This window comes from Centropristis striata, chromosome 14 (genome assembly GCF_030273125.1).
Source record: "Centropristis striata isolate RG_2023a ecotype Rhode Island chromosome 14, C.striata_1.0, whole genome shotgun sequence".
In the NCBI taxonomy this organism is placed as follows: domain Eukaryota; kingdom Metazoa; phylum Chordata; class Actinopteri; order Perciformes; family Serranidae; genus Centropristis; species Centropristis striata.
In genome coordinates, this window is record NC_081530.1 from 26526303 (window position 1) to 26550054 (window position 23752).

At 41.5% G+C, this 23752-nt stretch overlaps 2 protein-coding genes across 2 annotated transcripts; one reads left to right on the plus strand and one right to left on the minus strand.

The window, feature by feature from the left end:
• The first annotated feature begins 3602 nt into the window (after window positions 1-3602).
• hey1 (hes-related family bHLH transcription factor with YRPW motif 1) lies at window positions 3603-6450 on the plus strand. Its single transcript, XM_059350148.1, has 5 exons — window positions 3603-3759; window positions 3936-4011; window positions 4127-4210; window positions 4361-4442; window positions 4771-6450. Exons 1-5 carry the CDS (start codon window positions 3674-3676, stop codon window positions 5430-5432), a joined length of 990 nt encoding a protein of 329 aa, XP_059206131.1. The 5' UTR covers window positions 3603-3673; the 3' UTR covers window positions 5433-6450.
• A 2400-nt stretch (window positions 6451-8850) lies between these two features.
• On the minus strand, window positions 8851-19610 carry stmn2b (stathmin 2b). Its single transcript, XM_059349308.1, has 5 exons — window positions 19461-19610; window positions 12920-13015; window positions 12626-12798; window positions 11791-11982; window positions 8851-10635 (listed from the first exon to the last, which is right to left on the minus strand). Exons 1-5 carry the CDS (start codon window positions 19477-19479, stop codon window positions 10576-10578), a joined length of 540 nt encoding a protein of 179 aa, XP_059205291.1. The 5' UTR covers window positions 19480-19610; the 3' UTR covers window positions 8851-10575.
• Between the last annotated feature and the right edge of the window lie 4142 nt (window positions 19611-23752).

Sequence of the window (23752 nt, forward strand, 5' to 3'; positions counted from 1 at the left end):
CTGTAACCCTGATTATTTTGGCCCAAGGTTTGAGTCGGTTTGGTGGCCTGATTTGCAGCGAGAGAAGAGGAGAGGAGGGTGGCGAGGAGGCGGAGGGTGGGGATTTGATGATGTCGTGTAGCGGGCCCTCACCTTCAAAGGGCGGCCCCTGAAAGGCCCTACTAATCACAACATGTGATGAGACCGGTAGAACAAAGACAGCCGTGCAGAAAATAACAGCGTGGGAACTCTGGGTTAACTTGAAATACAACAAGAGGGCTCAGCCCCACCTCCCCCTCCCACTCCCCCTAGTCACACACACACACACACACGCACACACAGTCAGACACTAATGTGGATGCACACCTGTGTTTATTGTGACAAAGGCTTCAGGTTGCATGAGCTCGGACGTATGTGAACGCAACTCCCATTCCCCATCACACATACACACACACACCGACACACACACACACACCGACACACACACACACACACACACACACACACCAATAATCAGTTCGATGAATGTGGGAGTGCATCTGTTGCCTTGCCTTGTTCAACAACAATAAGATGAAAACAGCCCTAAGTGCTTCCTCTCATTCATATAAACCAAACAAGGCAGCCTCCTCTCTCTCTCTGATGACTATTACGCCTTTGGTTGCTTTCGGCTCACGCTGATAAGGATCGCCATATCGCTGCAGTGTGTGTGTGTGGGTGTGTGCGAGTGAGTGTGTGCTGGTTAGTCATGACTGATCCATAATTAGTGTTGATCTTTATAAGTACAAGATAAAATCAGAAACAGTACATTCCCAGGAGAATGAGCGGCAGCGTATTTGATTTATATTGCAACATTTTTTTCAGTTTAGATGAATCATAGTTGTGTGTTTCCTTATTGCTTGTTTTCGTACAGTAGTGCACAGTTTTGTGCCTTTCAGTTTTGTCGCCTGGAGTGGATAATTCACATGATTTATAAAAAAAAAAAAAACTGACCTTCACTGACATTTTAAAACGTAACTTTTCTGTACTGACGGAAATTTAGATGAAATGTCAGTGTGTGGCCAATACCAACTGGTTTCAGTGAAGATCGACAGTTAACCCCAAATATGTTTTCTCTTATCTGTAGTGCTATTTGACAATCTAGATTGTTTTCACATGAGTTGTCGAGTGTTGGAGATATCGGCCGTACAGATGCCTGTCTTCTCAAATATAATGGAACTAGCACCAAAAAAACACATTTGGAAAAAAACTCAACAGGTTACTCAAGATAATTTACAGACGTTGTTCTGAGCAGTTTCATGTAGAACCTACTTTCTTTCTACCTTTTCTTTTTCTTTAGAAAGCTTTATAGGTGTTGTTAGAAATAATTTTGAGGCTGTTGAATAGAGTCAGGCTGGCTGTTTCCCTCTGTTTCCAGTCTTTGTGCTGGCTCTGTAAATTTACCAATAACAACATGAGGGTCCAATCCCCGTATATAAATATCTACAGCCACCGGCCACTTTATGAGGTGGAGTGTGTACCCAATAACCTGAAATACTCACAACAGCCCGCCTGGCGCCAACAACCATGCCACGTTCAAAGTCACTTAAATCAACTTTCTTCCCCATTCTGATGCTGGCTTTGAACTTCAGCAGGTCATCTTCACAATGGCTGAATGCATTGAGTTGCTGCCATGTGATTGGCTGATTAGATTTTTGTGTGAACAAGCAGTTGAACAGGTGTACCTAATCAAGTGGATTGATAGCTATAGATATAGATATAGATATAGATATAGATATGGGTATTACAGGGGTCCCTCAAGGAAAAATGTTGAGAATAACTGTTTTAAATGGCATGCTTTTACATGTTGACATAAAATAACTTGAGTTATGTAATAGCCTATCTTTTATGATATTATCCTTTTCTTTTGAATGACAGTCTGTTATGTAAATATGCCAGAGTCCAGTCCCTGCAGGAGACCCTCAGCTGCAGAGCTGCAGCTCCACATGCAGTAACATGAGCCCTCCATGTATACAAACACACACCAGCAGCTCTGTCAAATTATTTGGGGAGTGTGACCATTATAGGAGCCACCAGTCTTGTGGTGGTGATGATGTGGAAACTCCAGGAGGACGGCTTTCATTGCATTATGCTCTTTTGTTGAGAGTCCTTGAAGTCCCCACAGCGTCTTTACCGTGCATGAGGTCTCTCTGTGGGGTAAGATTAGACTTGGTGGCTTCCTCTGGTTGCGGCAGTGCTCCCTGTCTCTCCTCCCGGGCTGAGTTAGTATTGGATTACAGGTTCACACGCTCGCTCGCAGACCGCCCGTCGCCCCGACCAATTGCTCCATTCATTCCAGCGCCGGAGACGGCCGCCGGCCTCTGATTGGTTATCAGCGCCCGTTAGGGAACTTTCCCACGGCCAGCGCGTGCTGACAGCCGGCCAGCCACTCCTCATCACCACCGGGACACACACGGGGGAGGAGGGGGCGGGCATGGGTGGGGGCAGTCACGGACCGAAAGTCCATTGGACCGCTGTCAAAGTTTCTCCAGAGATCCTCTATGTGTGAAGAGGAGTCGCTCCATCAAAAGTCTGGCGGTACAGAACCCCGTCGGGCTTCACTGATCAGGGAAAGGGCAACAACAAGCTTGACACATAATAAGCTTTTATCAAACTAATGAATTAAAACGTAGCCAAAGGAATCAAAATAAATGCATGCAACGTTTGTAATGTAACTAACTTTGAATGTGACTGGGCTTCAATGAAGTTAAATGTTATAATACTTAAATTGAGTATTTCCACATTATGCAACGCAATACTTCTACTCTACAAATTGAAAGTATATGTTTATTAAAGTAGATTTTTTATTATTTAAATTATTATTTATTATATAAATTATTATTGAGAATCTGAATATACATTGACTCTAATAATAATTGCATGAATATTTAATAGTAACAGTCATTTATAAAACATACAAATAAAGCTATACAAAATATACTAATAAGAATACTTTGGTATAAATGCATATTTTTTATTAATACAAATCAAAATCAACTAAAACATTATAATATTGTAATAGGTTAAGCAACCCAGCAGTATATTACATCATTCAAACTTCGCAAACTTTGAAAATCAATAATTATAATTAAGCAAGATAGATAGATAGATTGATAGATGGATAGATAGATAGATGTTGCAACAGATTCTTGGGGGGAAAACTGCCACATTCTTCAAGAGATGTGTGTTATTGACAATGAACTTGAAAAAGAGAGACAGCCTAACAGATAATATTTTCAAGAGATTTAGTTATGGGTGGCATGAATAGTTTTGGTGTGTTTGCTCTTAACAAAAATAATGCGTTTTCATAAAAAAGATACCTGAAGCTAGATCTCACTGACAGGAACACTTTTAAATCACTTCCACAGCTTTCAGTTTTGCCCACAGAGTGACTTATCTTCACTTTTCACCTCCTCTTTGACTTGTCAAAGCGCACTTGGATGTGCTTGGACCAACTGCGCTGTCACTCAAACCCACTGCCGCTCTGTGATTGGCTGCTGCGGCCCGAGCCCCCGCCCCTGTTGGCCGGCACCAGCGTTGAAATGACACCGTGGGAAAGCTGAGCGCTTCAAACGGAGGCTCTCTTCGCAAACCTGTGCAGTCGCACGTCTGGAAGACACAACAGGCACACTGAAGGACTTATTGTGGACGAGTCAAAATGAAAAGGAATCACGACTTTAGCTCCTCGGACAGCGAGCTGGATGAGACTATTGAAGTGGAGAAGGAGAGCGCGGATGAGAATGGGTAAGTTATTTAGCCCCTGGAAGTTTATTTTCTAAAGTGGTTCTGGAAAAAAACCGGATAATGGATACATTGCTTGTAACATTGACCTTAATATAGTTATAGTTATGTAAAAAATAAAGAAAATTTAAAAAATCAATGGTATATTAATTGAGCCTCTGTGTTTCGTCTCTTTGAAGGAACATGAGCTCTCCTCTCGGCTCCATGTCTCCCACAACATCCACTCAGGTGCAGGCGAGAAAAAGGCGTCGAGGAGTAAGTACATTTATTTTTATAGAAAAAAAAAATTGTGCAGTATTGAAATCTTGTGAGTGATCTCCATTTGCACATATTCAGAAATTAACCAAATCTATATTTTGTCTTTCCTCAGATAATTGAGAAACGGCGCCGTGACAGAATCAACAACAGCCTCAGTGAGCTCCGCAGGCTGGTCCCCAGCGCCTTTGAGAAACAGGTAAGCAACAGGCAGCACCACTTAACGCCACTTATAGAATAAACAAATGTACTTTATATCTTTTAAATTAAAAAAACATGAACATAGTTTGTCAATATATGCATTTTTGAATGATTTATATATAATTTGCTTCTCTTCTCCACTTTAAAGGGCTCAGCCAAACTGGAGAAAGCAGAGATTTTGCAGATGACTGTTGATCATCTGAAGATGCTTCATGCTGCAGGAGGAAAAGGTATGTCTGGGTCTATTCATTGTTACAGTAAAACACCTTTGATGCAGAGATTAGAGAAAAAAAATGGACATTAAACACTTTAGTGCCCACTTGGTCCTTACTTTTGAAAAACAGAAAAGACTAAATAAACACATAGATGAGTAAAATAAATTATAAACTTAAACTGGTCGGTCTTGTTTTGACTGATTATTTACTCTTTCACACTCTCAGAGCCAGCAGCGTATTGATTCATGTCAGACACAGATCAGTCACTACTGGATAAACTTGTTTTGAAGCAGCTCAGGTGGTTTTTGTTAACTAATCTCCTGTCTTCCTCCTCTCCCCTCAGGTTATTTTGACGCTCATGCCCTGGCGATGGACTACCGTGGTTTGGGTTTCAGGGAGTGCCTGGCTGAGACGGCTCGCTATCTGAGCATAATCGAAGGCTTGGATGGCACCGACCCTCTGCGGATCCGCCTGGTCTCCCACCTCAACAACTACGCCAGTCAAAGAGAGGCTCACTCTGGCCTGAGTCACCTGGCGTGGGGCTCTGCGTTTGGATCCCCTCCCGCCCACCTGACGCACCCCCTCCTCCTGCAGCACCAACAGGGGGCACCGCTGGCACCTTTACCCCGCAGCACCACCAGCAGCCCTCAAACTCCTCTATCATCCACATCCACCTCTTCCGCCTCCTGTTCTTCTTCATCCTCATCAGCTGCAGAGACTCACGTCCCAGGCAGGCGGAGCGGCAGTGCCACCCCTCACTCGGACCAAGGCCCGATCCGGGTGCCCCCCACCAGTGCGACTCCCACCACCGTCCCACACCCTGCCTTGGTCTCCTCATCGGCATCCAAGCTGTCCTCTCCTCTCCTCTCCTCCCTTTCGGCGTTCCCCTTCCCCTTCAGCGCCTTCCCCATCATCTCCCCCACCACCACCCTCAGTGCCCCGGTCCCCACATCCAGTGTGGGCAAACCCTACAGACCCTGGGGAATGGAGATAGGAGCTTTCTGACTGAGATGAAAACACCACAATCCACATATAGACTCACCACCCAGCTGAGCTGGACTTTCAAGGACAAGACTTTTTATTTTCCCAGCTAAGAAAGTACTATTTTTTCTATGATGTTGCAGAGGATACACCTAGCTGTAGGATTTTTATTTTCTTGCTGATGTATTGTGTTTTGTATAGAAGAGAAAAACAGCGAGGAGGGAGACCACGACTAAAAAGCAACAAGAGTGATTTATTGTGATTGATCTCTGTTCCTGCCCACCCCCTTTTAGAAGTTTCACCCACTGTTGTCAGCCTATCAGGAATGGCTTTTCCAGATGGTCAAGCAGTCGCCGCCCGTCAAGTTCCTGGGCGAAAGTGTCCCCCCCTTTGTTTCCCTCTGAGCTGAAACACTCAGTGTTGGTGCCCTGGTTGCATACTGAGAGGGGGTGTGAGTGAGGGGCTTGAGGTGCTTCAGAGTCACCCCCTTTTTACAGCATTTTATGGGGTGGAATAACCGAAACCAGGTGTTTGTTTGACTAAAAACTGGGAACAGAAGTTAGCTACCAGCTTGGTTGAAATAAACATGATTTACCCACAACCTCTGATGTTCATATGGCGCTCCATTGTTCAAACTTGCTCCCCTACTTCCTCGCTACAGTAAATTTTGTCTTGAGGCTTCACATATGTTTTACCACTTTCCACCAGCTGTTCTATTTTTTTTTTTTTAATTCTCATGTAACTTATGCTTGAGTGAGTTTTATCACCTTGTCTACAAGTTATGCTCTTGTACGTATTCAAAGTAGCATTATAATTATCAGGAAGGAGCTTATTTGTATTTGTCACAGTTAAACAAGGCATTACAACCCTGCTTTCCGTCTGATATTTTGGTGTCTCCTGGTGCACCTCACTGTGAGTTTGTATATTTTATGGTTGTACAAAGCACAAGCAAGCACTGACAAATCAGATTTCTCAGCTTTTCAAAGTTGTTGCTGGTGGTAATAACAACTTCCCTGTAATAAAAGAGTTCTGTTAAATCACCTGTGGCTTTATCAGAGTGTTCATTTGCATGTCTGTTTATTCAAGCGTGTGAATGTGTTTTTGCGTGCATGTGTGTTTGCTTTTGTTGTTTGTGTGTGTGTGTGTGTGTGTGTGTGTGTGTGTGTGTGTGTGTGTGTGTGTGTGCACGCCGTACGTGGCGACGCCTGGTATCAGATGAGGCTGCGTGTTTCTCTCAGCAGCCCTCTTGTGTGTGCACAGGAAACCATTAACAAGGAGGGGATATCCTGGACAATAGCAGCCTGGCTGGGCCCATGTGCTGCGTGGGAACTAGAGGAGGAGGAAAGAAGGAGGGAGGGAAGGTTGGAAGAGGATGAAGAAGGAAAGGAAGGAGGGATGAAGCGTAGGGTGGAATATGGAGGGAAAGGGGTGAAGAAAGGAACGGGACAGGGGGATCAAAGGAGAGGGAAGAAGAGAGGGAGTGAAAAACTGTGAGAAAGGAAGTGTGCGGACAGTTTTGTCCCTCTGCCATCGTTTCAGCTCGCACCAGCTGCACCTTCTGTTCTCAGCCCCTGCATGCCGTCACCTCTTCTGCTGCACCAAAAGTTCACTCACTCGCCAAAACATCCCTCGCTCTTTCATCTATTTCTCCAAAATGTACACTCTTCTCTTGCCCCTTTGATCACTCACGTCATTCTCCTTAACCTTTTTCTTTTATTAGTGAGGATGATGCAGGGCCAGGTGGTGATGTAAGCTTCCTTGCAGCCAAAACCACAAGGTCAGTGACATGTTTAGTGGAGACGGCTTGTCTTTGTCTCCCCCTGCTGGTCATAAATGGTGCTTCACCTACTGAGAGCATGGGACAGGACGAAGAGAGTTACACCTAGTGTAAGTGTATTTTATCAGTCTGAAATAAACATTTTATAGAAGCAAAATAACCAAAAATGTGCATGATAAGAACAATGTTTTGCCTGTAGTGTCTTGTCTCAATATCTCTAGTCTTTTATTCTTTATAGTTCTTTTATTTTTATTTATTTCAGAATCAGAATCAGAATCAGAACCCTTAATAGGGCACTCATTGAAATACTAGCAAATTCCAAATTTTAACCTTAGAGAATATTGGAGGGTATTACATACAGCCAGAATGTGTAAAAAAAAAATGCATAGATTTATGAGATTGAAAGTGGTGAATCTGCGAGAAAAAAGTTGCTTTTTCTCCACTTTTTTCGCACAGATTTGCCACTTTAATCTAGTAAATTTGCAACTTTTTTCTCGAAATGTTACCTGAAGTTACCAAATATAGTTCTTTGCCTGATAAAGGGTTAAAGCTGTTGTGTTGTTGATAATGTCACAGTGAGCAGGAAAAGAGCCTGCAGTATCATGTCGTGGTTGTTCGGTCAGCTGTATGCAGGTCTGCTAGTAGCTGTGAGGACTTAAGTGCCTCTAAGTAAAGTTGTGCTATAATAGCACATACATTAGCTGTAAGACAATGTGTAGACAATGTGTTTGATACCTGTGTTGAAACTTTTTGATGTGGATGCAACTTTAAAATTGCTTTTTGTGTTCAATCTTTTCAGTATTCCGTACTGATCTGTATCTCTGAACATTGTAGTATTGTATATGTTTTAGTGTGCTTGGAAGAGAAATAATAAACATGAGCAAGTCTATGCATGTGTCTATGTGCATCATATGATACAACACCATTTCTACATTTTTAGTTGATGTATTTTGCTGCTTTGCACAGTATTTTCATATACTATTAGTTTTATATATGTCAGTCTAAGATCAGGTTTTTAGGTTCAGGATATAATTTAAATCATTAATTGATTTACTCACTTTTTACCAGCATCTCTTTAACCGAGTTGAGTTTAGAGTCTGTATGCACTTGGTACTAATATCTCATAATTGGTGTCTGCCATCTTTTATGCCACAAGAGGGCAGAGCAGCTATCAGGATGTGCTGGGTTTGAGTGGAGGTAAAGAAATGTATGCTTTTTCAACCAAACTTTTAAAAAACAACCTTAAAGCGTAAAAATATTGAAACGTTAGGAGAGATTGCAAAAAAGGTCTTAACACTTTTATTTTAAAACACCTTCTATTAATGATATCCCAGTGTTTTATTTGTGCTGTTCTACTATTTTTTATGTGTTTTGTTTATTTTACTGCCTATATCTTATTTTTAAGTTGCTGTATTTTGTCATATTTTCTTCATGGTACTTTTATTTTCAGTTTTTTCCTTCATTTTGTTAGGCACTTTATAACATTGTTTGAAAGGTACTATAAAAAAAGTGTATAATTTATTTATGAGAGATCGGATGTAGTGATTTTAGATATGGTATCTCCATGATTGAATTTCTAATCTGACATATTGTTCAAGTGGCACCACTTTAATGCAGCACCAGACATTGATCACAGTATCTGAAAGAAGTCACTCTCAAAGCCAGTTTCATTCACTGAACCCCAAATCTTTATTAACCACTGCTTGCTCACAAAGATATACGTGGAGAGGGGGAAACACACAAATGGACAGAGGAGAGAAAGAGAGAGAAAGAGAAAGAGAGAGAGAGGCAGGTAGGATCGTCTCTGTCTGTGATGTACTTGTTGTTACACACTGTAATGGTGTTGGTTTATACTTCACCGGGTCAAAATCTCACGGCACAAACATTCTGTTATCTACCCGCCCTTTCTGCAATACACACACACTCACACACATCTATGGGCCTATGTGTGACCGTCATTCTGATACTTTAATACACTCATGTACACCTTTACAGATGGCAATACTGTGTTCATTAATCATTGTTGCAGCGATACCTTGATATGGCTTAAATATCTTTCTTGTGCCGACCTCGCGGTGGCGTTGACAGTGTCTTGGAGTGAAGTGCAATGATTCCAGTAGGTGCTGATGATGTTGGGCACTACTCAAGCCTCTATTAAGTGGAGAAGTGTATTTGTTTTTTTCTCCAGGTTTAAGATTCACAGTAACAAGTCTGGTGAAGTTTGTTTCTTTTGCACTCCAGATGCACTTTAACCTCTGTTGTGTTGTATAGTACAGTAACGCGTGATTGAAGTGTGATTTGAAGCTTGTTTCTGAGGAATATAAGAGGCCCCCCCCCCCATTGGTTAAGGGATGGTTGGTGAGCTTTCCGGTGCCAGATGGACAGAATTTAGCGAGCTCCTCTTGAGCTCTGCTCTACGATTGGCTAAACGCCTGCCCATGTGGAGAGCGTGTGAGTGAGTGCTTCTACAGTATGTATGAAGATATGTGGAGAGATGGAGAGGTTGCAGACGGAGGGAAGGAGGATGAGGATGGGCTCATTAAATGCTATAGTGTTCTCCTGTGGCACAGTCACCATCTACCTCACAGGAGTGGATGCGCAGTGACGGCTTGCAGTCCTCACAGAAAGCAAACTGTCCCCTTTCCTTCTGCCAACTCTCCTGCTCATGTCCCTCTCTAATTGGAATATTGGCATAAACTGGATGGAAAATCACTCCGACCAAACACAGATCCAATTTTGTTTTCCAGATCTGCAGGGTCAAATGAGTAAGTGCCCACTCGGAGCGCTGAGGGAACGGAGCCAGGATGCGGGCCTTGTGAGGACGCAACCAGTCGCAGCAAACATCAGCTAGCTGGCAAACTCACAACAAACACCTACGCCTGAAATGAGTCTCAGGCTGAAATGAACAAAAAGGAAAAACATGTAAATGAACAAATTATTACATCAATATTTAAGCAAGGAGAGGAAACTTATATAGAAAAAAATGGCACACTGCAATCAATACTTTTGCTGCTTGTATCGTACTGTATATAACAAAAAAAGAAGTATTTACAAAAACCAATACCCACTGTCAATTTGACTTTTTTCTTTTCACCTCATTTGAAACGGAGCAAAAACATTCTTTTTTGGGAAGAGTGGGTGGGAGACATTAATTTTTCTTTTTTTCCTAAATCATTTTTGCTTTTTTTTTTTACACCCCCCAACCCCATTTGATCCTCCCACTGTCTCGGGGTGGCGTCTCAGGCTGTGGTAGTTTCATAGTAGTATGGGGGAGTATGGCGGAGGGGTGGAGAAGGTGGGGACATGTGGGAGAGGGGAGAGGGGTGTTCCTCAGGGTTTGGGGGGTGGTGAGGGGGTTTGGAGGTGGGACGTAGAACCTGTTGGGGTTTCTCACGCTGTCACTTCTTCTCTCAACTCCTTGTTCCTGCGCACCTCCTGAGCACGCCTCTCCTAGGAAAAAAACAGATTGAGGATGTCATGTTTTTTTCTGCTGCCAGGACTTTCTTGACATTTGGTTCTTGCTCGCTTCGCCATTTATCATCTTTGACCTTTAAAGTGAAGACTTCTGCCACCTATTCTCCTCTCTCCCACTCTTCCTTTAATTCTTTGTCTCCCACCTGCCCAGCACATCTTTATCTTTGTCAAACCTAAATCTTCCCCGAAAGGTGCTCCATAAACAGATAAGTGTCTCGGTTTTTTTTACTTCTGATTCTGAATGGCTGGGTTCTGGGTGAGAGTGTGGGCTCTGTCCTGTCAAGATCACACAAAATGAACAGCAGACACCTAAGTGTCTTTTAGTCCAACTGAACACTGAACAAGACATTTTTAAGCAACCAAAATGTTACAGTTAACTTTGATGAAAACTCACTGAAAAACGATCAAAGTTCTATGAAAATGTGATAACAACCTGGCAATCATTAGGTAGCCCCGCCCTTAATTATACCTTGCTTTACTGTCCATTTTTTCTCTAAACGGAACCATAATTTCCAAAATGAACATCATGGTGTATTGAAGAAGATTTGAAACTAGCAATTGAGACCATAAACTCATTAGGAAAATGTTTACTGAGGTAATAAATCAAGTGAGAAGTAGATTCATTTTCTCAATACAAACTGACTTATTTTTATGCAACCAGAGTCGCCCCCTGCTGATCATTAGAAAGAATGCAGGGTTAAGGCACTTTTCAGGCCTAGAGGTTGCTGCTTGAAAACCCTAAATTGCTCCTGATTGCTTAACCTTCTTGCATGGTCAGACACTAATGTATGAATGGGTGAATGTTGGTTTGCTATGTAAAAGTGCTTTGAATGATTGGTAAGACTAGAAAAGTTGACTGCTAAATATTGTTTTATAACAACCAGTTTACACATTAGTAGAAGTCTTAAGGTTATACATTTTAAGTGTTATTTTTTTCAACCTAATCTACAGTAGTAAATTAGTAGTTTGAAATTAGCAAGTAGAAGCTAATTTAGAATGTACTGTTCATATCAACAAAGCTTACTGTACAGACAATAATATTATTATTAAATGATTATTATTATTAAATGAGAGTTAAATGAGGGCAGGTGACTTGGATATTTGCATATATCTAAAACAATGGCTCCTCACCCTCTCCTGCAGGCGCTCCTTCATGGCAGCCAGGTAAGCCATCCGGTTCTCCTCGATTTGCTCCATCTTCACCTGGAGCTTCTCCTCGGCCATGCGGCTGAAGTTGCTGTTCTCCTCCATGGCCTTCAGGAGCACGTCACGCTCATGTTCCCGCTTCTCAGCCAGGGCCCGGAGCACCTGCGCCTCCTGGGACTGAAAGGAAGGAAGGAAGAAGGAAGGACAAGCAGCAGAGGTAATGAGTCAGAGAGTAAGGGTCGATACAGAGACAGTGATTTACTGAACAATGATTGTCTTAAAATTTAAGCATGAGTCAGAGCTGCGTCAACTAATTGGACTCACACTGTAATGTCAAGCATAAGGGAGGTTAGAGAATTTCTTCTACTTCATCACCACCTTCATCTGCTCTTGGCATGTGATTTTAATTTAAATAACAAACTGTATGTTTAACCCACAGTATTGGACATCTGGTGTAAAAAAAAAGGTCAATCTCTGGTATTGATTTGATGATTGATTTGTTGGTGGGTTGCTGGATTTGTCAGCTGCTTGTATTGACTATATTGACATTCAAATCAATAAGATGCAGGAATTAGCCAGTGTCGGATTAGATTTTTTCGTGGCACTTTTGCAGATGCAGTGGTCAATGTGGCATCCAGACATCAAATTAGATATCAAGGGAAATCATGAAGTAACTACAGCATACCAATATTGTTGAGGTCGAATTTGAGTTTTTGGTCAGAAATAGTTTAGTTTGGGTATCACAAATAGCCTTTTTTGGCTCCTAGCAAAGTGATATGTAGCAGCTGGCTGCAGTGAAAATGATTGGAAGCATTCTTACTCTCCTCCGGTCCTCAGCTGCCTCCAGTTTCTTCTGGATGTCGTCCAGGGAAAGGTCCCTCTTTGGGGGGGTGGTGACGCAGTGGGCAGCGTCAGTCACAGGGGAGGGCGGCTTCAGGATGACCTCAAAGGCCTGGCCTGAGGCTCGCTTGTTAATGGGCTTGATGTCCATGTCTGTATATAAAAACAAAAAATAAAGAAAGACAGACAGGAAAACCCTTTGTCACCTCTGTATGACTTTTAACACAACCTTTTTTTTTTATAAAAAAAGATTAAAAAAGAAATCTTCCTTTACCTTCGAAGTCCCCCATGATGTTTTTGCGGGTCTCCGGGTACAGACAAGAGCAGATGAGCGACAGAACTGAAATCTCCTTCATCTTCTCTTTGTAAGCTGTGGAGGAAACATGACTGCGTGTTAACTGACTGTGTGCATGTAAACTCACACGAGTACACACACAACATATCATTAGCCCACTAACATACAAAAAGATGAAACATCATTAACCCACTTCTACCACCACAGGAGGCCCCTGATGTAAACATCCAGATTTTTAGAGGAATAATTATTCATCAAGTCTTCCAAAAATGAAAACCTCATCAAAGGAAGTCTTGTGGAGCTGAGCTGCTCTGGGTTTTGTCTGCTTTTTGTGGCCTTTGTTTTCCCCGAGCCGCGAGGGGAGCAGGATGGATGTGTCCTTTCTTGGCCTGATTTTCCCAACAGCCAAGATGCTGCGGTCCCCACAGGATTCTCCACACATCATTAGCTATGCATTTCATTTTGGTGTATTATTTATTAACATAGTCAGACCAACGCCCTATTGCCTCTCAGCTATACTGTGCCTGACAGTAAACACATCATGCTTTTCAGGTAATTTAGAAAGCAAAGGATTTATGATAGATGTTGCGATCATTTTTTTCTTATCTTTCTTTATCTGTGGCTTTTGGATAGAGGCTAACAGCCGAGGGTTTAGCTTATCAGAATAACACAGCGATATGACTGTCCACCCCTGCTCCGTTAACGGTCCAGAAAGTTAATAACACTGAAGCAGAGCTGGCATCAATCATAGTGGTTGTGTTTGGCAACCTGCACCCTCCTCAATACGAAGGGACAAAGTGCTCAAAAGGGCAGACGGTGAAAAAACAGAAAAGAAAAGAACAGCCAACCTTGTCTAACCTTGTTTTTTTTTTATTCCCTGTATTTTTGGCATCTACTACTGTGAAATGTGAGCCCAGAGTTCAGCAGCAGTCCCAGCAGGGAGAACGGCAAAAATATCTGCAACGCGCTGCAGCTTGTGAAATATTCTGCTTTTGCACATGGCTGCTGTGTTCTGTCAAGGTACACTGCCTCATGGTGGAGATTTGCATGCCGACTGTCATATCTTGGCATAATCCATCACCCAGAGCACAAGGCCTGCAGGGCTGAAGTGTGCCACGTTGATTCATGATTTGCAGCAGGCTACAGTAGCTAAGCCAGAAATGAGATTTAGTGAGAAAGAGCTTCTCCATGGTGGGGTACGGTGTACAGTATGATTAATCCAAATCCTCCTCCTCACTCATATTCTCTGCTCACTCTCTACTCCTCTTCTCCTCTCTGTGTCTCGCTTTCTGCCCTGCAGACTGGCAGACGCCACGGTAATGTGATCAACTCTCAGAAGTAGCTCTCACTACTCTCTGATGGCCTTGTTAACCCTTTCCCTGAGGAGGAAGTGGGAGAGGGTGGGAGCGTGGAAAGGGGCTGAAGAAAGGAATAGAGATAAAGGTGGTAGAGAAACAGACAGTAGCGAGATTTCTGTCAGATGAAAGGAGAAGAGATGGTGGAGGAAGATGGAGAAAATATTTGCCTGTTGGGTTGGGGATTTACAACCATGGCAAACACCTTTCTGATTTAAACAGAAAGCACAGACAGGAGGATTAAAAACCAGTAAAGGGGGCAGCTCCCAGTGGGACTAGCTGCTGCCATCAACTGCCCGAAGGACAGCCTAATGGAAGCAGCCACCTCAGGTGGATGGCACTTTAATTTGTAATTAGCGGACCGCACCATTTCTCCTGACAAGAGGGGTGGGGGGTTGTCACAGGCTCATTAAGTGTCGTGTATATGTTAAGACCCCAGCAGCCATTTTCTCCCACTCACAACCCCACTTGACAGCTGAAGACTCAAACGGTTAACAATTCAGTGGAGCAGGTAATTTGGGTTAAGTGCTCATGGAGCAGATCAGCAGAGATTTCTGTTCAGTGGCTGCCAAGTTCTGGGCGAGGGCCTTTTCTGTGTGCAATAATGTTTTTATTCAGATCTACATTTCTAGTTTAGGACTAGATTAATCTGCCGATTTCACTTCATTGGTTGATTGTTGTGAAGATCCTTTTCAGAATTTCCTAGAGCTCGTAAGAATGTCATTAAATGTCGTGTTTTGTCTGACAAAAACAGTCCAAAACCCAGAGATATTCATTTAAGAATATATCTATAAGAGAAAGCAACAAATCATCATCCTTGAAGAGCTGCAAGCATCAAATATTCACTTTAAAATGACATAGGGTTAATCAATTTGTTTGAGAAGTTTTCTGACGATAGACTCATAAATTAATTAACTGACAAATCGTTGCATCTCTAATCTAGTTTTAGTTCTAATTGTATTACATCATCATTGTCTTGGGTATATTTATATGCATACCTTGGTAATAAATCCCACTTCAAATATATTTTTGTTTGCGTTTTATCACATATATGAGACCTCCAGGAGGGGGCGGTGTGCATTAAGGGTACTCTTGAGGACAAAAACCATAAGAGCCAGTGCTCAGTACTGGTGAGTGTGGGCCCATTTCAGGCACTGGTGAGCTTGTATGAGAGCAAATTTAATTTCTTGGAAGATAAGCAGTCCCTGAAAATTGAAACAGCTCTCTAACTCAGAGCCCTGCAGATATTTCTTTTATAACCCTAATCAGAAATATATGAGAGTCTCTATTGTGCAAAAATATGAAATTGCCTCTGTATTTCTCCTGAGAGAAAAGATTTTTTTCCCTTCAGTAACCGCCTTAGTAATAAGCTCCTTCTCTGTGGATCAGACACATAAAAATGACAAATGATCCAGAATGACGTTCCACAGCTGGAAGTGTCCAAACACCAGTGTCTGTTCAAAGATAATGGCCGAGTTTCAGACACGCTGGGTCAGGTATGATAATCTGAGACTAGACAAAATAATTTCAGACGGACGTGACACCACTTTAATGCTCCCACTCCACTCCAGCAGGCTGGTTTCAACCAGTCAGCTCTGCATCCTCCTCCTGTCCCGACCACAGACACGCAGCCAGCAAACTGCACTTCCTCTTCCAATCCATCAGCCAAACAGTGCAGATCATCAATATCTACTGTACCTCCTCCCCCGCAAGCATCCCTCTTCCCCAGCACCTAGTGCATCCCCGAGCCTCCGTCTCATCTGTTGCTGATGTATTCTCCCTCTCAATCCCAATTTTCTCTCTCTAGCCCTGCGTCTCCTGGGAGCTCCAGCTCTGCGTTAGCACAAACCACCACACCTCTGTTTGGTACCTTTAAGTCTCTCAACCACACTCTTCCTCCCTGCCTTCTTCTTCCCCTAAATGCCCAACCCCCACTATAAAAATTTAAACAGGCAGTGGAGTCACTTTGAGCAAAAAGGCACAAAGTGAACAACATGAAAGATGTTGTTGACAAGGCTTTGAGGAACCCTGTGTATCACAGCATTTACTGCCTTCCTGGGCGCTGTAACCCGTCAGCAGTATGGGCTCGGTACCTGTGCTCGGCATATGCCGGCCCTTTACAGCCGTGCCACTTGGCAACAATATAATCACAAAATTATGAAGGTATTACTGCGGCAAAATTGGCTATTAAATTAAAACAATATGGGACCCAGATGATCAGAGGTAGGTAAAGTCATTTCATTTAGGAGGGGTGGTTTTTCCTAAACCGCACCCTGTATCCATCCAAGGAGATCAGTGCTGCAACTAGACAGATCATTTTCAATAAATCGGTTATAAAATGACCAATAATTGTGAAAATATGAATCTGAGTTGCCTAAAGCCCAGTGTGATGTCTACAAATGTCTTGTTTCGTTTCACAATCTGCATTTTGGTTCATTTTGTAAAAAGAAAATACAAGTAAAGAGGTAAAAAATGAAACACCAACGTAAGGTTTTCATGGCTTTGCATGTTATTTGAAAGTCTCTTCATCAGTTAAGGTGTTAATTGTAAAAAAGAAATCTGAAGATATTTAGTTTATTGTCACATAAAACCAAGAAAAGCAGCAAATCCTCACAATTACAAAGCTGTATCATTGCTTAAACATGACTTAAATGATTAACTGATTATTATTAATCTCAGTCAACTAATTATTACAGCTCCAGATGAGCACATCAATCCCTGTGTGAAATGTTTGAAAATGCCAGAGAATAACATCAAAGTTGCCAAACTAGATTGCTCAGATGTCTGAACTGTCTTATCTGGATGCTGATGAACAGATCAGGAGCATATGGCGTGCCATCACCGCTGGATTGATGTCACCTCTTCCTCTCAGCCTCATTGTAAAGCGCAACAGTCATCTGAACCCGTAATGGGAGTGTGCTGCACTGATCGATGAGACTGAGTGATAAATCAGCATGAATTATGACTCCAGGAGCCTTTTTGTTCTTTATGCACACGGGCCATTACGACAATAGTGATGCAGATGATAAGTGGAGAAATGTAGCCGGATTCGGACGTGACTTGTTGCTTAAAATTGATGTTGAGGAGAAGCTTGTGCCTCTGTACACAAAGGAATTGATTTTTTAGGGAACTGGCTGAATGACCACACCTAATTGGATATGACAAGTGTCCATGATAAGGATCAGGAAAAGTGCTTAGAGGCCTTAATGCACACGGGAGTGGTTCTGAGGATGAGTTTGTTTGTGGGATAGTTGATTTATATTGTTATGTAAAGACTTTTTTCCCCTCCAAGGAATAAAAAAAAATTCACAGACATAAATAAATATGTATATAGGTGTATTTATCTTGTTTTATAGTCTTTAAATAAAGTACAAAATGTTTATTGACCCAAGTATTAGGGTGTGTATTGGCAAGAATCGGGCGATACAATATGTATTGTGATACAGGGGTTACGGTTCAATATATTGTGATATATCGGAATACTGTAACCAAGGTGATATACTAAGATTTTTTGGGAAAACTGCCATGTAAAGAATACATCACCATTTGCTTTTATGGTAGCAATATCCAACATAAAAGCACTGCCTTTTACTCAATAAAACAAAAGTGTGTCGATATTTTCTCACATCCCGACCATGCAGCCTGAGGTGTTTTCGCTCCTCTATCTCAGTGGAGGTGAATTCCACGCGATTCTAAAAATATTTCCGGCACCATCGTGTTTCTGCAAACCAAATGGAGTCGAAATGAACTCAACGACCCGGCGGGTGCTGACTGGCATGATGACTGCTTTCTCCCAGAGTGTCTGCTCCCTGCCCATCCCATTCTGCCTGTCCACAGCTCAAATCGTGGAGGAGAGAAGGGGAGGCGGAGGAGGCAGGGGAGAAGGAGGAGGAGGAGGAGGAGAAGGAGGAGGAGGCGGAGGAGAGGGGAATAAAATATAACAGTCAGGGTTTAGTTGCTGGAGTCCCTCAATGCAGACACCATACAGGACCCCTTACGGCTGTCTGTCTGCATGCCCCTCCATCCATCAGGTGCCTAGTCAACCAGAAAACAAACACACTATCCCCAAGACTGACCAGCCTAAATACACACCCTTTGAAGCAAACACACTCTCCTTAATGTCAGATATTATTATTGGTTTCTTTCTGATGAAGCCTGCTGGTCACATCCACTTTCCCTTCAGAAAGTGGTATGTTCAAACACTCCAATGCACATAAATAAATAAAAAAGGCTTCAAGCCTTGATATGGAAATCCGTAGGATGACACAAATACAAGGCCTTCTACCTGCCATAGCATGCAACCTAATTTTATTTATAACAAATACTGCCACTAAAGCCTCCCTGATAATACAGTTATCGAACATTAAAGACCATATTCACAACCTGCCTAATAGGATTGGGGTCTGGTGACATTAATTTTCATCGCCGGTCGTAAATTCTTCCATCGACTGCAAAGCAATTCTGGAAAAGGATGCTCTTTTTTCTCCTTCTCTCTCTCTCTCTCTCTCTCTCTCTGTCTCTCTCTCTCATTCATGCCTTTAGCGGTCACCCACAAAATTGGTTGAGCAGGCTTTACACTACAGCTACATAGGATGGCCTAGTTTTTATAAAGAGATTTGTCACGGTGAAATATTCACACCCTGGAGAGAGCGGCTGGCTTTGCTTTGAAGGGACCGGAGATGTTGGGTGGGGTCGCTGGCGCTGCATTATGCTGCACGGCTCTGAGTCAGGTGCGGCAGGCAGGCATCGACTCAATGCTGCTATGTGCGGGGATAAAAACGCATTTTCTCTGTTGCTGTGGGTTCATTCTCTCTAATTCGCATGCTTTAAACAGAATTTTAAAAAATGTGCGTCACTGATATGGCAAACTGAAGCCGAAACTAGCTCATATTGATCTGCACAAATGTGGATTATAGGATCAAGCAATAACCACAAAAATGAATCTTAGAGCAAACATTTAAAATCGTAAAAAAAAAAAAAATGCGACATGAATTTTGCAACTTCATTTTAAAGGAGTGACTTGCAGAGGAGTTTGGCCGCTCCCTCTCATCAACCCTCAGCATCCTTTTGTGCCATGGGTGTCGCCACAGCCTCTCAGCATCCTCAAACCTGCGAAGTCGCTGTTATCTCAGAAATAATAAAAAGCATTAAGTGTAAAAACTCACCGATTGCGGTCTTAGCCATTTCTGTACGGTGGTGGAGCCGGAGGGTTGACCGGAGCGGAGGAGTGTGCGTCGGTTGCTGGATGCGGTATCTCGGGGTGAAGGGACTGCTGGTAAGGCACTGAGTCAGCAGAGAGTGGGACTGCCGGTGCGCCTGGTGGTCTGTGAGGAGCTGCGTCAAGACAGCGGGAAATAACTAGAACACAAGCGGAAGTGTGTCGACTTAGCTTTCAGAATAAAAAACAGACTAAACGTGCCATTATGACGGACCGACACAGTTTCGTGTCGATAATACGATCATTACCTGCTCTAATATGATATTGAGCTCCAACGATTAGTCAGTTTTTTTCAATTGACAGGAAATTAATCTACAATTGGGTAACGCTTTATATTAAGGTCCTTGTAATAACCATTAATTAACAAGTAATAAGGCATTGTTCTCGCTTTAGATCCCTTTAGCTGCAAAAAGCATAGTTAACTGTTAAAAAGTGTATAGTTAACTTATAATACATGAGCAATATTTTAATATCAATAAGCAAACAAAAGATTAATAAAGGCATCGCAAAGACATAATGGGTGGGTTATGGGTGTTTGTAATGCTATTATGAAGAATTATAAGATACTCATGAGGCTTTTATTAATGTTCTTATTATACATCTCTTATAGCCTGCTATTAGCTGTATTATAATGCCATTATTAACACTTATATAGGCTTATAAACACACAGTAATGTTAATAAGCATCTAAGGACTTACAAGGGCCTTTTTACTTGTTAATTAATGGTTATTACAAGGACCTTAATATAAAGCGTTACCTACAATTGTTTGCAGAACTCATTATTTTCTAGCAAAATTGCAAATAAAACAAAAAAACTGGTTTGAGTTTCTCAAATGTGAGGATTTTATTTTATTTTTGTTTTTGTTTTTAATGATGTATATAATAATAAATTGAGTCATTGGGTTTTTGACATTTGGTCAAATAAAACGATCAATATGAAAATGTGAACTCAAGCTGTGAGAAAATAAAACTGGTATGTTTTTCGATGTATTTGGCATTTTATGGACCAAACATTTGTTTTAATTGCTTTTGGAGCAAAAAATGAAGAAAATTTAGTTGCTCAAATGTGAGGATTTCATGTTTGTTTGTTTTTAAAGGCCACATGCAATAGTAAACTGAGTCTCTGTGGGTTTGACATTTGGTCAAATAAAACAAGCTATATAAATATATGTTCTTGAGCTGTGAGAAAATATAACTGGAAAAATTCTCAATAGGCTATATTGTGACATTTAATTGACCAAACAATGTATTGAGAAATTTTTAACTGATGGATTCAAGAAAGGGTTAGGATTATGGCAGAAGCTTATTGCCAAAATGATAGAAAAGTATCTGTCGTAGTCGTCTATGACATGTCTATATTGTTTGTATCATGATGATGAAAAAAACAGCAGCCAAATTGCACTAAGGTAATATTTAAACCATTTGGACGATGCTTTATGTTCTGATCTGGGAGCAAAGCTGTAGGGAACCATAGAGCCATTGTATTCCTATAGCATCAGTAATATGTATACAATTTGCAATGTAGTTATTTCATATAGATTATTTGTTAAGTTACCAGAAAACATTACATATCATGATATATAGGTTATTGTAGGCAAGATATGAAATAGCCTATATGGGGATAGAAAATGTTGTCCCTCTGATGTGTTGAAAACAAAGTTTAATTAACATTTAAATCTCTGTTCTGTTTTGTGGTAGCCTAGCTTGCATGTAAATCCCCACAACACACCCAAATATTAGCCTCAATTCTTCTGCACCGTATTTGAAAAAAGGCTTTATTGTGAAATTAATGGAACCGGAAGTCTGAACATAGAATATGATTGGCTTGACGCTGGGTCAGTAATGAGCGTTTATGTGCCTTCTAGAGCATATTAGCTACCACACTCCCCTGACGCGCCTCTCCTAACCAAAGGCCTGACAAATCCCATGTCCCCTTGTAATGGAGAGTTCAGGCCCTCAACAGTGTGGGTGTTTCCCTCTTTGTTTCTGTGGTGATGATCAGATAGAACAGACACACTCTCTGTCCATGGTGCTGAAAGATAAAAAAAAGAAAAAGAAAAAAAAGAAGAAAAAAAAAGACCCTTGACAGGATAACATTTAGATTTTGGATGCTTTATTTAATTTTATGTTTTCCACAAAATTTGATTTGAGGCCTTACAAGCCTTAAAATGCAACAAGAAGCCATTCTTGAGAGAAGCAGAATTATATCTTTTATTATGAAACTTACAGTTAAAGGCTTCTTATAATCCATGGCAACAGTCAAAAGGCCAAATCATCCCAGCTATCACCTCTTTGTAACCGCAGAAAATACTGATGGTCAAATCATAGTCTACCAAATAAGTGGGTGGAATCATAAAAACAACAATCACTAGGTGGCAGCAAATCTCAGGTTATATGAGCTGCAGGGATGCATGGTCCCTCATAGTAGCTCATACAATCATTCATTGTATATCCCACAGACTAAGCTCCATTCAGACAGACATTAATTCATGAGTTTATGTAGTTATCGGCATGTTTAGGCTAGTGTCATTGACATCTATGTAACAGACTGAAACAGGAAGTAGGCCACCACTATATTGTAAGTTATACCGTCTGTAACGGCATGTTCCTTATCATGAGGCATGTGTTTGCATAGATAACAAAACAGTTGGTACTGTTTATTTAAATCGATACACAAATAACAAAATGACCTTATGAATGGTCACTGATTAACCAGAACAGAGGTTTTAGTTGTGGTTTGTTATAATGATGATGATATGCTATGAACATAGCAACAACTAATTATATCACAGGAGAAATACTCTGCTATAAGTAAAGATCCTGCATTGAAAACCTCACTTAAGTAAAAGAACAAAGGTCGAAGCATCGAAATAAGAAACAAAACTAAAATTGCACATATGCTTAAATGGCCTGGTTCATAAAAATATATGCAATTTCAGGGGATTATAATTACTGATGCATTAATTTTGCATCACTAAAGTAGGCCTATTATTAATAAGGTAGCCTGATCCTCGATTATACATCATGATTTATTAGTTCAATTATATGTTTGTATTGTTAAACTTAAACTACAAAGTTACAAGTAACTAATGTTGTGAAACCAATGTAGTGGATGAAAGGCGACAATGTTGGCTTCAAAATGTAGTGGAGTAGGAGCATGACGTACCTCAAAACTTAATCGTAGAGGACACTTCATCAAGTTTTCTTTAATCTATAGAGACATTTGTTATGTTTTCTCTACTAGAAGGGCACCCTAGATTACACTTTATCATATTTTCTTCATTTAAGGGCACCCAAGGGAGCACTTTATCACATTTTCTCTATTGGAAGGGTACCCTAGAGGGCACTTAATCAAATTTTCTCTACAGTTGAAACATCCAAGATGGCACTTTTGTGGTGAACGGGCACATTTAAATAAGCTTCTAGAAACATAAATTGCTTTCCAAAAGGCCACCAAATGTAACACCAGGCTTTAAAAATTAAAGATAAACATGATTAAAATAAAGTGCAGAAGAACACAAGCTGTATAAGCACATGGCAAAAACGGCTTGAGAAAATGTTCTTCTAATCAGGGCCGGTTCTAGGCAGGCATATGAGGGGGCAGTTGGAAATGTGAAGGGGGCATCATGTGGACACATCATGCTCCAGCACTTTTTTCTGTGCTTATAGTAACGATGCTTTCTTCATTGAAAGGGGTCTATGTGTCCAACCCCAACCTGGAGAAGTAGATTACACATTGTCAGGCCTCTACCTTCAGACCTGTCCAGGTGTCCCACCTGAAGACTAGGCTCCTGCTGGTTTAGCTCTTAAGGTCACTGAGGCACGCAAACCCCCTGACCACAATAAGGTGGGCAATCCCTCAGGGGGGAAACTGAAAAATAAAAATAAAATAAATGAATAAAATAAAAATAAAACACCCTTCATCCAGATTCCAACCAACAATCGTGTATGGGGTGTCCCTTTTTCGGCGGATTTTCCCGCTACTGCAGATAATTTTGTCAAATTGTAATGTATATTAATTTTGTGAGTATATTAAAATGTGCTTTCTCAACTTCTAAAATTTGAGGGGGCAAGACATTTATTGAAGGGGGCTCGGTCCCCTCTTGCCCCAGCGTAGAGCCGGCCTCACTAATATATCACTAATATAATGTGTTTTCAGGAGAGATTTCCGCTACAGATTAAATATTAACCGTTGCCAACTCACAGTGGCACACCTGCGTGACCGCATCACTGCGCAC